The sequence below is a fragment of the Sus scrofa genome, chromosome 2 (assembly GCF_000003025.6).
Source record: "Sus scrofa isolate TJ Tabasco breed Duroc chromosome 2, Sscrofa11.1, whole genome shotgun sequence".
Lineage (NCBI taxonomy): Eukaryota > Metazoa > Chordata > Mammalia > Artiodactyla > Suidae > Sus > Sus scrofa.
In genome coordinates, this window is record NC_010444.4 from 123086725 (window position 1) to 123100767 (window position 14043).

General features: G+C 36.7%; 1 protein-coding gene across 9 annotated transcripts in view; it reads left to right on the forward strand.

Annotated features, from left to right (window-relative positions):
- Positions 1–14043, forward strand: part of DMXL1 (Dmx like 1) — a 139789-nt gene that overhangs the window by 83648 nt on the left and 42098 nt on the right. For all 9 annotated transcript variants that reach the window (XM_021084664.1, XM_021084665.1, XM_021084667.1 and 6 more), the window contains 4 exons: positions 1052–1182; positions 9966–10051; positions 11196–11397; positions 12825–12942. In XM_021084664.1, the coding sequence (XP_020940323.1) occupies positions 1052–1182; positions 9966–10051; positions 11196–11397; positions 12825–12942 (537 nt within the window). The remainder of the gene's footprint in view (positions 1–1051; positions 1183–9965; positions 10052–11195; positions 11398–12824; positions 12943–14043) is intronic.

Genomic DNA, 14043 nt, shown 5'->3' on the forward strand with positions numbered 1-14043 from the left:
CTCCTTTCTTTATTCTTCTTTTTCTACCTGACCTGGGAATCTTAATCTTTGAGATTTGGGTTTTTGATATTTGTTTTCCTCAGTATTTCCTCTCTCACAACCCAGGTCTTTCCATTTTAGTAAAGGGCATCTTCATCCTTATAGCTGCTCAAGCCAGACACCCAGAAATCATCTTCTCTTTCTCTTTCCCTTCCTCTCCAAATTGATCAGCAAATTTTCAGTGCTTTCCCCAGAGTACACTATGAATGCGTTAGTTCTTGTCTTAGTTACTGATGTCTTCAGTTCTACACTTTCTATTTGACTTTTCTTCTGCATGGTCATAGTAATATTTTTAAAGTATCAATCTCAACACTTGTCCTGAACTTAAAACTCCTTAGTACCGTTTCATTATTTTACTGTGTTGTGTAAAAACCCTTCCTGATGTGTCATTTGTTCTCTTCAACTTCTATTCCAACACTTGTCTTCTATAGTAGGCTTCAGCCAAACTACTGTTTTTTCCATACCATACTCTTTCCCATATTAAAGCTTTTCTATATACCATTTTTACTACCTAAAATGCTTTTCTTCCCTCTTGATATATGGCTTATTCCTTGTTCTTTAGGTCTCACTTAAATGCCACTTTTCAAAGAGGCCTTTCATGATCATCTTACCTCACTTCTTTTAATGTTCTTGATCCCACTAGTGTCTCTTTTTTTATAGCACAACTAAATGTAATTTGTATTTAGTTTTCTTGTATTTGCTTATTTTTTTCCACTACAATATAAATTCTTTGAGGGAAATGACTATGCATATGTCTTAAAATTTCTTATATGGGTTATCTTTTGACACATAATGGATACTTAATTTTTTTTTGTTGATTGGTTAAATAAGAGAAGTGTGTAAAGTGATGTCGAAGGCATAGAATGTCAAAAAAGAAGCAGCCAAATACAGATTACTTTACTTTCTTATAATGAAGTACCTGAAGTTGGGTTAAATTGCTAATTTTAGATTATATAATTGAATGTATTAAATCATATAGTTGCCTGATAAATTCTGGAATTTTTTATTTTAGCCTTTTCTACCCCCTTCCCAAAGTAGAGCAGAATATGATTCAGAGGAGAGTCTGGAAAGTGATGACGAAGACGATGATGTTTTAGCTTCAGATTTCCACCTCCAAGAGCATTCTAATTCAAATTCATATAGGTATGGAATATTTAACTTTGGGCTTCTTTAAAAAATTAATTATGTATTTTTGAAAATAATCCTTGTAAAATTAATAGCTTGGTGACCTATTGTAACTCAGATATTTTTAATTGAAATTGTTAATTACTTCCCTTAACAATAATTCCACAGTTAATTTTTGATTACCCATAAATGCATGATCTATACTTTTTCACTTCTCACATACCTTGCTGCCAGGTCATTCCTTGCCTCTTGCTCCCTTGCTCCTGGGGGAAGGAAAAAAAAAAAAAAGGAAAAAAAGCACTGTTTTATCCTAAAAAATCTGACACCTTTTTAGTACATGAGTACTCAAAGATGTCAATGATTACACTTTAAAAATGTTCAGAACAGGAGTTTCTGTCGTGGCGCAGCGGAAATGAATCTGTCTAGGAACCATGAGGTTGCGGGTTCATTCCCTGGCCTTGCTCAGTGGGTTAAGGATCCCGCATTGCTGTGAGCTGTGATGTAGGTCACATACACAGCTCAGATCTAGAGTTGCTGTGGCTCTGGTGTAGGCCAGCAGCTATAGCTCCAATTCAACCCCTAGCCTGGGAACCTCCATATGCCACAGGTGCAGCCCTAAAAAGCAAAAAAAAAAAGATCAAATCATTCAGCCCCAGAGCTCCACTGCCTCATTATCCTTGCATGCATAAGTGACAGTATATCATCTTGTCTCTACTGATAATGTTTTTATGTGTGAAACATGGTATATATTTTATTACAACATGGTGTATTTATATACACACACATATATATATAGTTATGACATAGTATAAATATATTTTATTGTGACATGGTATATGTCAAGCAAGTATTTTAGGGAAAATTAAGTACTCCTTTACTGAAAAGAAAAATTGGAGGGGGGATCAAGATGACAGAGGAATAAGATGTGGCACCCACCTTCTCCCACAAACACATCAAAAAAAAAAAAAATCTACTTGTAGAACAAGTCACCCAGAACATCTACTGAACATTGGCAGAAGATCTCAGACTTCCAAAAAGGGAGGAAACCCTCTACAAAACTGGGTAGAAAAAAAGGAAAAGAAAAAAAAAAGAGAAAAAAGGAAGTGGGTTGGGACCAAGACCCCTGAGAGGGAGCTATCAAAGATGAAAGGAATCTGTACCCTGGGAGGCCACCTACCGACCAGGATACCAACCAGGACAGAGGGGGAGCCTCAAAGCCTTGGAGTAAATCACAGCAGCTGGACTGAAGAGGGCAAAGCAAAGAGAGAGCTGCACAGACCATTGGTACCACCGCCCCACACACCACACCAGGTGGGGCTGGATGCTAAGACTCCAGCTTCAGAGGTCAGTTCTAGGGAGAAGACTAGGGTTGAATGTGTGGAAACACCCACTTGTGGGGGAGTTTAGGGAGCAGTGTGCCATGGACTGGAGAGTGGCACATCACAGCTGAAGGAGTAGGGGAGGAGACCTAGAACCAAAGGAGAAGCAAGGTGCCATTATAGCGGATTGTGAGGGGGGGGGGTGGAAACACCATAGGAATTTTTCTCTGTATATGCAGCAGATCTCAGGTGGTGGGTTGCCTCTTGTGTGGGCTACAGGGATGGCTGCAAACTCTCAGACTCCTAAAGACCCCAGTCATTTCAGGGAGCAGCAGAGGGTCCTGTGGCCAAGCTCCCCCCATTGCTGTCACCTCCTTGGGAATGTACACACCCTGCCCTTTCCACTACCAAAGGCTCTGGGCACTGTCCCCACCTCTCTGAGCAGGCTGCCACCCTCACCTCCCTGTGGGTCCTTATCACTGCCAAGGGCTCCTGGCCCAGGTACTGCCTACAAGCACTGCTCATTGCCACCACCTCCCAGGCTACACACCTTCACACCCCCTTTAAAGGGGATAATGGCCTGCACGGCATGAGGAAAGAGAAAGCATCTAAACTAAAAGGAGCCCTCCTGCCAAAAAAATAATAAATCTCCACAAGCTACCCAGGGATGCTCCCACTTATAAAGAGCCCTCTCAAACTACAGTAGGTAATTATTTTCCCTTAACTCACAGAATAAGAAGAGATAAGCAAAATGAAGAAGCACAAGCACCATTCCCAGTTAAAAGAGCAGGAGAATACCCCTTGAAGGAGCAAACAATGAAACAGACCTACGCAGTCTAACAGATACAGAGTTTGAAAAGGAGTTAATGAAAATACTGAAGGAATTAAGAACAGCTATCAATAGTAATGCATATTCTTTATAAAGGAACTAGAAACTATAAGGAGGATTCAGGAGAAATTAGAAGATTCATTTGCAGAGACGAAAGCTGAATTAAAATCATTGAACAGCAGAATAAATAATTCAGTCAAACAAATAAGTGATTTGGAAGATAGAATAATGGAAATTACCCAACCAGTACAGCAGACAGAAAACCAAATGAAAAAATATGAAAGCAATATAAGAAATCTATGGGATAATATAAAAGGTGCCAATCTACGCATAATAGGGATTCCAGAAGGAGAAGAAAAAAAAAAAAGGAGATTGAAAATGTATTTGACGAAATTATGGCTGAAAATTTTCCAAATCTAAAGAAGGAAACAGGGGTTCCCATTGTGGTGCAGCAGAAATGAATCTGACTAGGAACCATGAGGTTGAGGGTTTGATCCCTGGCCTCACTCAGTGGGTTAAGGATCTGGCGTTTCTATGAGCTGTGGTGTAGGTCACAGACACAGCTCAGATCTGGCATTGCTGTGGCTGTGGCTGTGGCTGTGGTGTAGGCTGGCAGCAGTAGCTCTGATTCGACCCTTAGGAACCTCCATATCCCATGGATGTGGCCCTAAATAGCAAAAAAATTAAAAAAATAAAGAAGGAAAAAGATATTCAAATATGGGAAGCACAGAGGGCCTCAAACAAGTTGAACTCAGAGAAACCTACACCAAGACATATTATAATAAAAGTGGCAAAAGATAAAAATAAAGAGAGGATTCTAAAGGCAACAAGAGAAAAACAAAGACTCAGAACCCCCATGTGGCTATCTGCTGATTTCTGTACAGAACAGTACGGGCAAAATATATTCAAAGTACTTAAAGGGAAAAATTTGTAACCTACGCTGCTCTACGCAGCAACATTATCATTTAAAACAGAAGGAGAGGAGTTCCCATCGTTGCTCAGCAGAAACGAATCTGACTGGCATCCATGAGGACACAGGTTTGATCCCTGGCCTTGCTCAGTGGGTTAAGGATCCAGCATTGCCATGATCTGTGGTATAGGTCGAAGATGTGGCTCAGATCCCATATTGCTGTGGCTGTGGTGCAGGCTTCCAGCTACAGTTCCGATTTGACCCCTAGCCTGGGAACCTCCATGTGCGATGGATGTGGCCCTAAAAAGACAAAAGACAAAAAAATAAATAAAATAGAAGGAGAAATAACTTTCTCAGACAAAAACTAAAAGAATATAGTAAATCTAAACCAATTCTAAAATAAATATAGAAAGTTCTCCTCTAATTAGGAAAGAAGTAAGAAATATACAATGGAAGGAATCACAATTGGAAGGTAATCACTTAAATAAGCCAGTATACAGATCAAAAAAAAAAAAAAAACCTAATTGTGAATGCAATAGTAAACACAAGGAACAACAAAAGGATAAACATGCAGATGTAAAGGACATCAAAATCATAAAATGCGGGAAGAAGAGTAAAAATTTAGACTCTTTTTTAGGATGTGTTTGAGCCTGTATGACTGTCAGTCTAAAGCAAACAGATATAGGATGGGGTTAACATGTGAAAAACAGGCAACCACAAATCAAAAACAAACGATACATTCACAAAAACCAAAAAGAGGACACAAACATAAAATAAAAGGAAATCTTCCAACCCAAAAAAGAAGAAAAGAACAAGGGAGAAAGATAGAATCAACTAGAAGACAAGTTTTAAAATGGCAATAACTAGGTATTTATCAATAATTACCTTAAATGTCAAAGGACTGAATGCTCCAACCAAAAGACCTAGAGTGGCAGACTGGGTAAAAAAAAAAAACAAGAGCCTCCAATATGCTGCCTGTAAGAGACCCAGTTTAGAACACAAATAAATTGAAAGTCAGGGGTTGGAAATAGATATTTCATGCCAATGGAAATGATGGGAAAGCAGGAATTGCAAAATTCCTATTAGACAAAACAGACTTTAAAACAAAGGCTATAAAGAAAGATAAAGAAGAACACTATTTAATGATAAAAGGACGAATTCAAGAATAAGATAGTACACTCATCAATATATATGCCCCTAATTTAGGAGCACCCAAATATATAAAACAAATACTTACATAAAAGGAGAAATTGATGGGAATACAATAATAGCAGGAGGCTTTAACAACCCACTCCCGTCAATGGACAGATCTTCTAGACGGAAAATAATAAGGCAATAGAGATCCTAAATGACACAATAGAACAGTTAGAATTAATTGATATTTTCAGGACATTACATCCAAAAAATAGAATATATGTTCTTTTCAAGTGCACATGGAACATTCTCCAGGATTGACCACTGGGGCACAACTAACCTCAACAAATTTAAGAGTACAGAAATTATTTCAAGCATCTTCTCTGACCACAATGGCATGTAACTCAGAATCAACCACAGGAAAAGAAATGAGAAAAAACTGCCTATGTGCAGACTAAACAATATGCTACTTAAAAAAAACAATGGGTCAATGAGGAAATCAAAAAAGAAATTAAAAAAAATATGTTGAGACAAATGACAATGAAAACACAATCATACAAAATCTGTGGGATGCCGCAAAAGCAATTTTTAGAGGAAAGTTCAGAGTGATACAGGCCTTCCTCAAAAAAACCAGAAAAATCTCAAATCAATCAACCTAACCTACAACCTAAGAGAATTAGAAAAAGAAGAACAAATAAAACCTAAAGTCAGCAGAAGGAAGGAAATACTAAATATCAGAGAAGAAATCAATAAAATAGAGATTTAAAAAAATAATTTAAAAAAATCGTAAAACCAAGAGCTGATTTCTTTGAAAGGGTAAATAAAATTGACAAACCTCTGACCAGACTCACCAAGAAGAGGAGAGAAAGAACTCAAGTAAACAAAATAAGAAATGAAAAAGGAGAAATCTCAACAGATACTACAGAAATACCAAAAAAAAAAAAAAAAAAACCCATAAGGGAATACTATGAATAAGTATATGCCAACAAATTTGACAACCTAGAAGAAATGGACAACTTTCTAGAAACATACAACCCACCAAAATGAATCAAGAAGAAAAGTTAATTTTAACAGATCACTTGGAATGAAATTGAGTATATAATAAAAACATTCCCTACAAGCAGTCCAGGTCCAAATGGCTTTACAGGTGAATTCTACCAGACATACAAAGAAGAACTTATACTCATCCTTCTCAAACTTTTCCAAACAGTTGAAGAAGAAGGAACACTTCCAAAGACGGTATCAAGCCACCATCACCCTAATACTAAAACCAGACAAAGATACTACCAAAAAAGAAAATTATAGGCCAATATCTTTGACAAATATAGACGCAAAAATTCTCAACAAAATTTTAGCCAACCGAATCCAGCAACATATAAAAAAGATTATACACCACAACCAAGTCCAGCAACACATAAAAAAGATCACATATCACAACCAAGTGGGATTCATCCCAAGTTCACAAGGGTGGTTCAGCATGTGCAACTCAATGTCATACACCACCTAACAAAAGAAAAGTCGAAAACCCAAGATCATCTCAATAGATGGAGAAAAACATTTGACAAAATCCAACATCCATTCATGATAAAAACTCTTCCTGCACTTCCCGCCTTGGTGCAGTGGTTAACGAATCTGACCAGGAACCATGAGGTTGCGGGTTCGATCCCTGGCGTTGCTCAGTGGGTTAAGGATCCAGCATTGTCGTGAGCTGTGGTGTAGGTCGCAGACACGGCTTGGATCCAGCGTTGCTGTGGCTCTGATGTAGGCCGACCGATACAGCTCTGATTAGACCCCTAGCCTAGGAACCTCCATATGCCACGGGAGCGGCCCTAGAAAAGGCAAAAAGACCCCCCCAAAAAAACAAACAACAACAACAAAAAAAAAACCTCTTCCTAAAGTGGGTATAGAGGGAACATAACATCATAAAAGCCATTTATGACAAACCTACAGCCAGTATAATACTTAACAGAGTAAAGCTGAATGCCCTCCCACTAAAATCTGAAACAAGATAAGGACATCTATTTTCACCACTTTTATTCAACATAGTATTGGAAGTCGTAGCCACAGCTATTGAACAATCAAATAAAAGGTATCCAAATTGGAAGAGAAGAGGTAAAATTACCACTGTGGAGATGACATTATACTATATATAGAAAACCCAAAGGACTCTACACAAAAACTACTTGAACTGATCAACAAATTCAGCAAAGTAGAAGGATACAAGATTAACACTCATAAATCGGTTGCATTTCTGTACACTAACAATGAAAAGTATTAGAGAAGGAATAGAAAAAAATTCCATTTAAAATCATACCCCCGAAAACTAAACATCTGGGAATAAATCTGACCAAGGAGGTAAAAGACTTACATGCTGAGAACTATAAAACATCAATGAAGGAAATTAAAGAGGATTCAAAGAAAGGGAGAGAAATCCCATGCATGCTCCTGGAATGGAAGAATGAATATTTTTAAACAGAAACAGACTCACAGGCATAGAAAACTTACTTAGAGTTGCCAGGGGCAGGGGGGAGGTGGAGTAGGATGGACAGGGAGTTTTGGGTTAATAGATGCAAACTATTCCATTTAGAATGGATGAGCAATGAGGCCCTACTGTATAACACAGCAAACTATTTCCAGTCTCTTGGGATACACCATGATGGAAGATAATTTAAGAAAGGCAGTGTATGTATATACACATATGACTGGGTCACTTTGCTGTACAGAAGAAATTGCCACAACATTGTAAAGCAACAATAAATTAAAAACAACAACAACAACAACAAAGAGTTCCTCTTGTGGCTCAGCGGAAATGAATCTGACTAGGAACCATGAGGTTGAGGGTTCAATCCCTGGCCTCGCTCAGTGGGTTGAGGATCCAACATTGCTGTGAGCTGTGGTGTAGGTCACAGATGCGGCTCAGATCTGGCATTGCTGTGGCTGTGGTGTAGGCTGGTGGCTATAGCTCCGATTAGACCCCTGGCCTGGGAACCTCCATGTGCCGCAGGTGCAGCCCTAGAAAAGACCAAAAAAAAAAAAAAAAAAAAGAGGCAAATAAATAAATAATTTTTTAAAAATTTAAAAAAGGAAAAATCATTATGAGATTTTTACTTACTGGTGTACTTGGGTTGTTTTTTTTTTTTTTCCCACTGACCTAATTTTGTTGTTTGAATATATGTGATATTTATATGGCTCAAAAGTCAAACTGTGTAACTCAACAACAAAAAAAACCAAATAACTCAGTTAAAAATTGGGTAAATGACTCAAACAGGTATTTTTCCAAATAAGCACATGGGAAGGTACTATCACAAATTAAGCAAATGCAAATCTCTCATTAGTGGTTCCCTCATACCCATTAGGGTGGCTACTTTCAACAAAAGAAAAATAACAAGGCTGGCATGGATGTTGATAAATTGTGCACCTATGGTAGGAATATAAATGGTATAGGCACTGTGGAAAAACAGTATGGCAGGTCTTAAAAATTAAAAGTAGAATTAAATTACTGTGTGATTCAGCAGTTTAATCTGGATATGTACCCAAAAGAAATTGAAAACAGGTCTTGAACAAGTGCTTGTTCACTCATGTTTATAATAGTGCTATTCATACACAACCCAGCTGTCTGTCAACAGATTGAATGCAATAAACTGTATGTACCTATATACAGAATAGGGTGTTATTCAGCCTTTAAAAGAACAAAAATTCTGACACATACTGTAACATGGATGAATCTTGAGGACATTATGCGAAGTAAAATAAACCAGTCACAAAAAGACAATTACTTGTATAATTCCACTTATATGATATAGTTAAAGTAGTCAAATTTATAAGAGACAGAAAGTAGGATGGTGGTTGCCCAGTGCTAAGAGTTGGGAAAGATAGGGAGTTATCGGTTAATGGTTATAGAGTTTGAGTTTTGCAAGATGAAGCGAATTCTGGAAATGGTTGGCGGTGGTGGTGGTTGCACAACAATGTGAATTTACTTAATGCCCCTGAACTATACACTTAAAAATGGTTAAGATGGGAGTTCCCGTTGTAGCACAGTGGTTAACAGACCTGACTAGGAACTGTGAGGTTCTGGGTTCGATCCCTGGCCTTGCTCAGCGGATTAAGGAGCCGGAGTTGCTGTGAGCTGTGATGTGGTTATCTTTCTATTTTAAAATAAGCGTGTGTGTTTATGTGTGTGTAAAATTTTATTTCCTTTGCTTTCTTACACAGAAATACTAAAGAATTAATATTTCTAAACAGAAACAGATAGCATGCCATATTATAATGTTTATTACTTTTATTTATTAATACATGCTTAAGTTCACTTCATATTAACATTTGAAGATCTTTTTTGGCTCATTTTTATGACTACCCTAATATTCCATAATTCAGAACTGTGGTTATTCAACCATTACTCTCCTGATGGGTAATTTGGTTGTTTCTATTCTTTTGCTATTGTAGATAGTACCGACATGAGTAACTGCATGTATATATATTGTTTTGTTTTTGTGGAGATATATTTTTCTAGGTAGATTTATTTTCCTAATAGTGAATTATTGGGACAGAGGTGTACTCTTGTAAATCCCTGAACAAATTTTTAACAGACCTACTGTTGCTTTATTTTTAGTTGGTCATTGATGCGTTTGGCAATGGTGCAGTTGGTACTCAGCAATTTGAAGACTTTCTATCCCTTTGCAGGTCATGATCTTGCAGGTAATAAATAGCTTAACATGAACTATATTGCCAGTGCTTTTGATTTACTATTCTGTATTTTTTTCAATTAGTGGAAAAAAAGTTGAGTGACTTTATGTTGTAGATGATAGAGTTCTTCTAACCAAAGCAATCATCTTTAAATGGGTCTATCATATTGTTAGGTGCTTTGAGGAGGACAGCATCCAAAAAGCAGGGGATCTGAACCTGATGTGATTGACTGTACTTATAGCTCTGGCCAAGGTGCTGGGGATTCTGTAGTTGTAGACACAGGAAACTAACTAAATAAATGTATATATTACAGCTGAACTACTTGGTATACTATCATGCGGCTTTCTTGTACAAACTTTTCCTCCCTAGGAGTTAATAATTACCACGTTTTTGCATTCATATATGAATAAAACAAGGTAGACACCAGAACACCAATTTAGCCAAAAGTAATTATGTGACTATATTGGAGTGATGGAAAAGTTTATTCTCATATTCCATAGTAATAAATCATTTCTAAAATTAAAAAAATTCACAACAAGCTTGTTATTTAGATTTTCAAAGGTAAATAGAAATAGCTAAAAGTTGAAAGTGGGATCAGGACACAGGAGTATGGAAGTGTAGATCTGGAAAGTGCTGTTTTGTAGTAAGTATTATTTCCCTTTTTTTGCCTTGTGGTGTATTATTTTCATTTTCAAAAGAGGTCTAGTTATGCGCCATACAAAATCGGGCTGATACAAAGGTTTAAAGCAATTAACTTTCTTCCCATACATATTTTTATAATATTTGGATACCTTTTCTCATGTGAAATTAAAGTCAAAAACAGTAGTTGATATAGCAGTTATTTAAATCACAAGTCATAAATATTATTACCAAGCTCTAGTGGTATATTATGGAGTATGTGATGTAAATTTGGCTTAGATGACCCATTTTTTTCTACTGTCCGAGAAGGCCTAATCTGAAATGCTATACAGATTTATGGCCTCCTTTTCAGTCCTCTGAATTTCTGTGCCCATCCCTTTTTCACATCTCCTCTGCCAAAAATGTGTGTTAATATCTTATTTCAGTCATTCTTAACATTGAATATAACATTTTATTACAGAATATAACATTATACTACAGAATATAAATGTGGGTCATTTTTATTTTCTCTTTTTAGAGCTTCCAGTTAGTTCACCACTTTGTCATGCTGTTCTAAAAACTCTGCAGTGTTGGGAACAAGTTCTTCTTCGACGACTTGAAATCCATGGTGGGCCACCTCAAAACTATATTGCGAGTCATACCTCTGAAGAGAGTGTGTCGGCAGGTCCTGCACTTCTCCGCCACAAAGCTTTGCTAGAACCTTCAAACACTCCTTTCAAGTAGGTTTTCAAATGAATACTATTTTTAAGTCTGAGTTTTACTAAATCAGAATTTTGTCAGGTGGTATTTTAAGAAAATAAGTACTTCTGTGTTTAATTTGTTGTTCTAGGCTCATATCTGTATCTTTGTGTGATGCGTATTGTAGTCCAGATGTTAACAAACATTTCTTGCAAAGGTTGATATAGTAAATATTTTAGGCTTTGCTGTCACTACAATCCTTGTTGCAGCTATTCAACCCTGCATTGTAGAGAAAAAGCTATAATCCAGTAAACTTTATTCTCAAATACGAAAGGTAGGCTGGAGTTAAACTGTGGGCCAGTATTAACTGACGTCTGCTTTAGAAAAGAGGTATTCAGCAGTTCCTTTCATGGCTCAGCAGTTAACGAACCTGACTAGTACCCATGAGGACACAGGGGTCGATCCCTGCCCTCACTAAGTGAGTTAAGGATCCTACACTTAACTCATGCACAGATGCAGCTCGAATCTCTCATCGCTATGGCTGAGGTGTAGGCCAGCGCTACAGGTCCGATTGGATCCCTAGCCTGGGAACCTCCATATGCTGCTAGTGCAGCTCTAAAAAAAAAAAAAAAGAAAAAAAGAAAAACAAAACAAAAACACAGAAAAGAGCTATTCAGAATAGCCAGTTAGCAAACTCTTACTATATATAAAAAAATAAAACATTTACACCAAAAGGTAAATCAGTTCAGTGCTTGCTTCATTAGGAATGTCTTGCTACAAAAAAAATGTTAATTGAACTAACAATAGTGGTTTAGTCACGTAGTTGATTTACATTCTTTCACTGGCTCTTACTTCATTGCACATCAGTAACAGAGTTCATGGTCCATTCTGTGTTCCCAAACAACACTGAGTAGCAGTGATTCTAGATCTCTTCTAGGAAGTATACCTCTTTTGTTAGATCTTCTGTTCTTAGATTAAGGATCAGCAAACTGCAGGCCACAGGACCAAATCCACCTCTCCTTCTGCATTGTAAATAAGGTTATCAGATCATAGCCACACCCTTTCATTTTAGTATTACCTATGACTGCTTTCCCACTTCAGTGACAAAGTTAAGTAGTTGTAGGAGAGACCACATAGCCCACAAAGCCTGAAGTATTTACTACCTTATCCTACAAGAGAAAGTTTGCCGAAGGAATTCCCACTATGGCACAGCAGGTTAAGAATCCAGTGTTGCTGCAGCTGTAGCATAGGTCATATCTGTGGCTCAGATTCACTTCCTGACCTGGGAATTTCCACATGCTGTAGGAGCAGCTGAAAAAGACAAAAGAAAAAGTTTGCTGATTGCTACCCTAGATAATGTGATTCTGGTTAAATTATTATTATGAACGTTCATATAGCACCAAGAAAGTGTGGTCAGGTTAACCAGAAATCCCTGAAATGTGTAATGAGATGTATTATTTCTCTGTAGATCGAATCACCATCTGGCACTGTCTGTGAAGAGACTTTGGCAGTACTTGGTGAAGCAGGAAGAAATTCAGGAAACCTTTATCAGAAATATATTCACAAAGAAAAGGTGTCTAAATGAGGTCTGTGTATATTAAAACTTGATTGCTATTTTATTATTAAAGTCTTTTGTATTTTGTAATGATAAGGAATAAGTTGCATTTTACAGACTTTTTAAAAATTAATTTTTTATGTCTTAAAAACATACTATGCAGTTAATGCATAGAAAAATGATTGAAAAAGATAGACAGGGTCAGTACTTTCCTAATCAGTTTAATTTAAAGTAACTGATTCAGATGTATTTGAGTCACTGTTTGTCTTAATATTCTATATCTTCTTTCCTGTGTTTTGAGTTGTCATGATTACCATATTAAGAGACAAATTGGAAATTTCCCGTGGTTTTCATGTGATAAAGTTTACCTTAGAAGTTTCATTGAAACTAGGTTTGTATACTGAAAACATTGCAGATGTTTTTCTTTTTCTTTTTACTGTATTAATCAATACTTCTTAGTGAATTTTTACAAACTCCAGTTAATTGATAATTATACTGTAATTGGTTGATTGTACCTTGATGTTATCAGCATAAAGATTAGTTTTCTCATGTAGCTCAGTGCTGCTAATAAGTCCAGTTTGATGATGTGGGGAACTTGTACTAGAATGTAAATTAGCATATTACTTCCTTCTTTGAAAGGAAGGTTTTGCTATTAAAAATATTGGATAAACTAAACAGTAAGCTTAGTGATAAAGTCAGTTCCTTACCTTCTCATGGGTCAGTAGCAGAGTTCAAGACTGGCAGCTGGTCAGTGGATCATATTTTGAAAAGCAGTGAACTTGTCTGAAAAGCAAGCTTCACACAGTTTTGGAAGTTAGAGGGAAAAAGGAAGATGTTTAAGTTGGAAAAAATAAGGAAATAGATTGGCTTCTTAATAGACAAGTATAGCAAAATAACAAGATAGCATCTAGTCTTACTGAAAAGGGAAAATCACGTATATCTCATTGTCTCTCAGTTTAAGAACTAACTTAAGAGGCAACTGTATGTGCATTATTACTCTTTGTCTGATTTTATTTAAATATATTTGAATTAGCCAAGCTAGGAAACAAAATACATAATGTTCTTACTAACTCAGGAGACTTTTGATCTGTATACCTTAGTATAACATTGAAATTTAGTTAAATACATACAA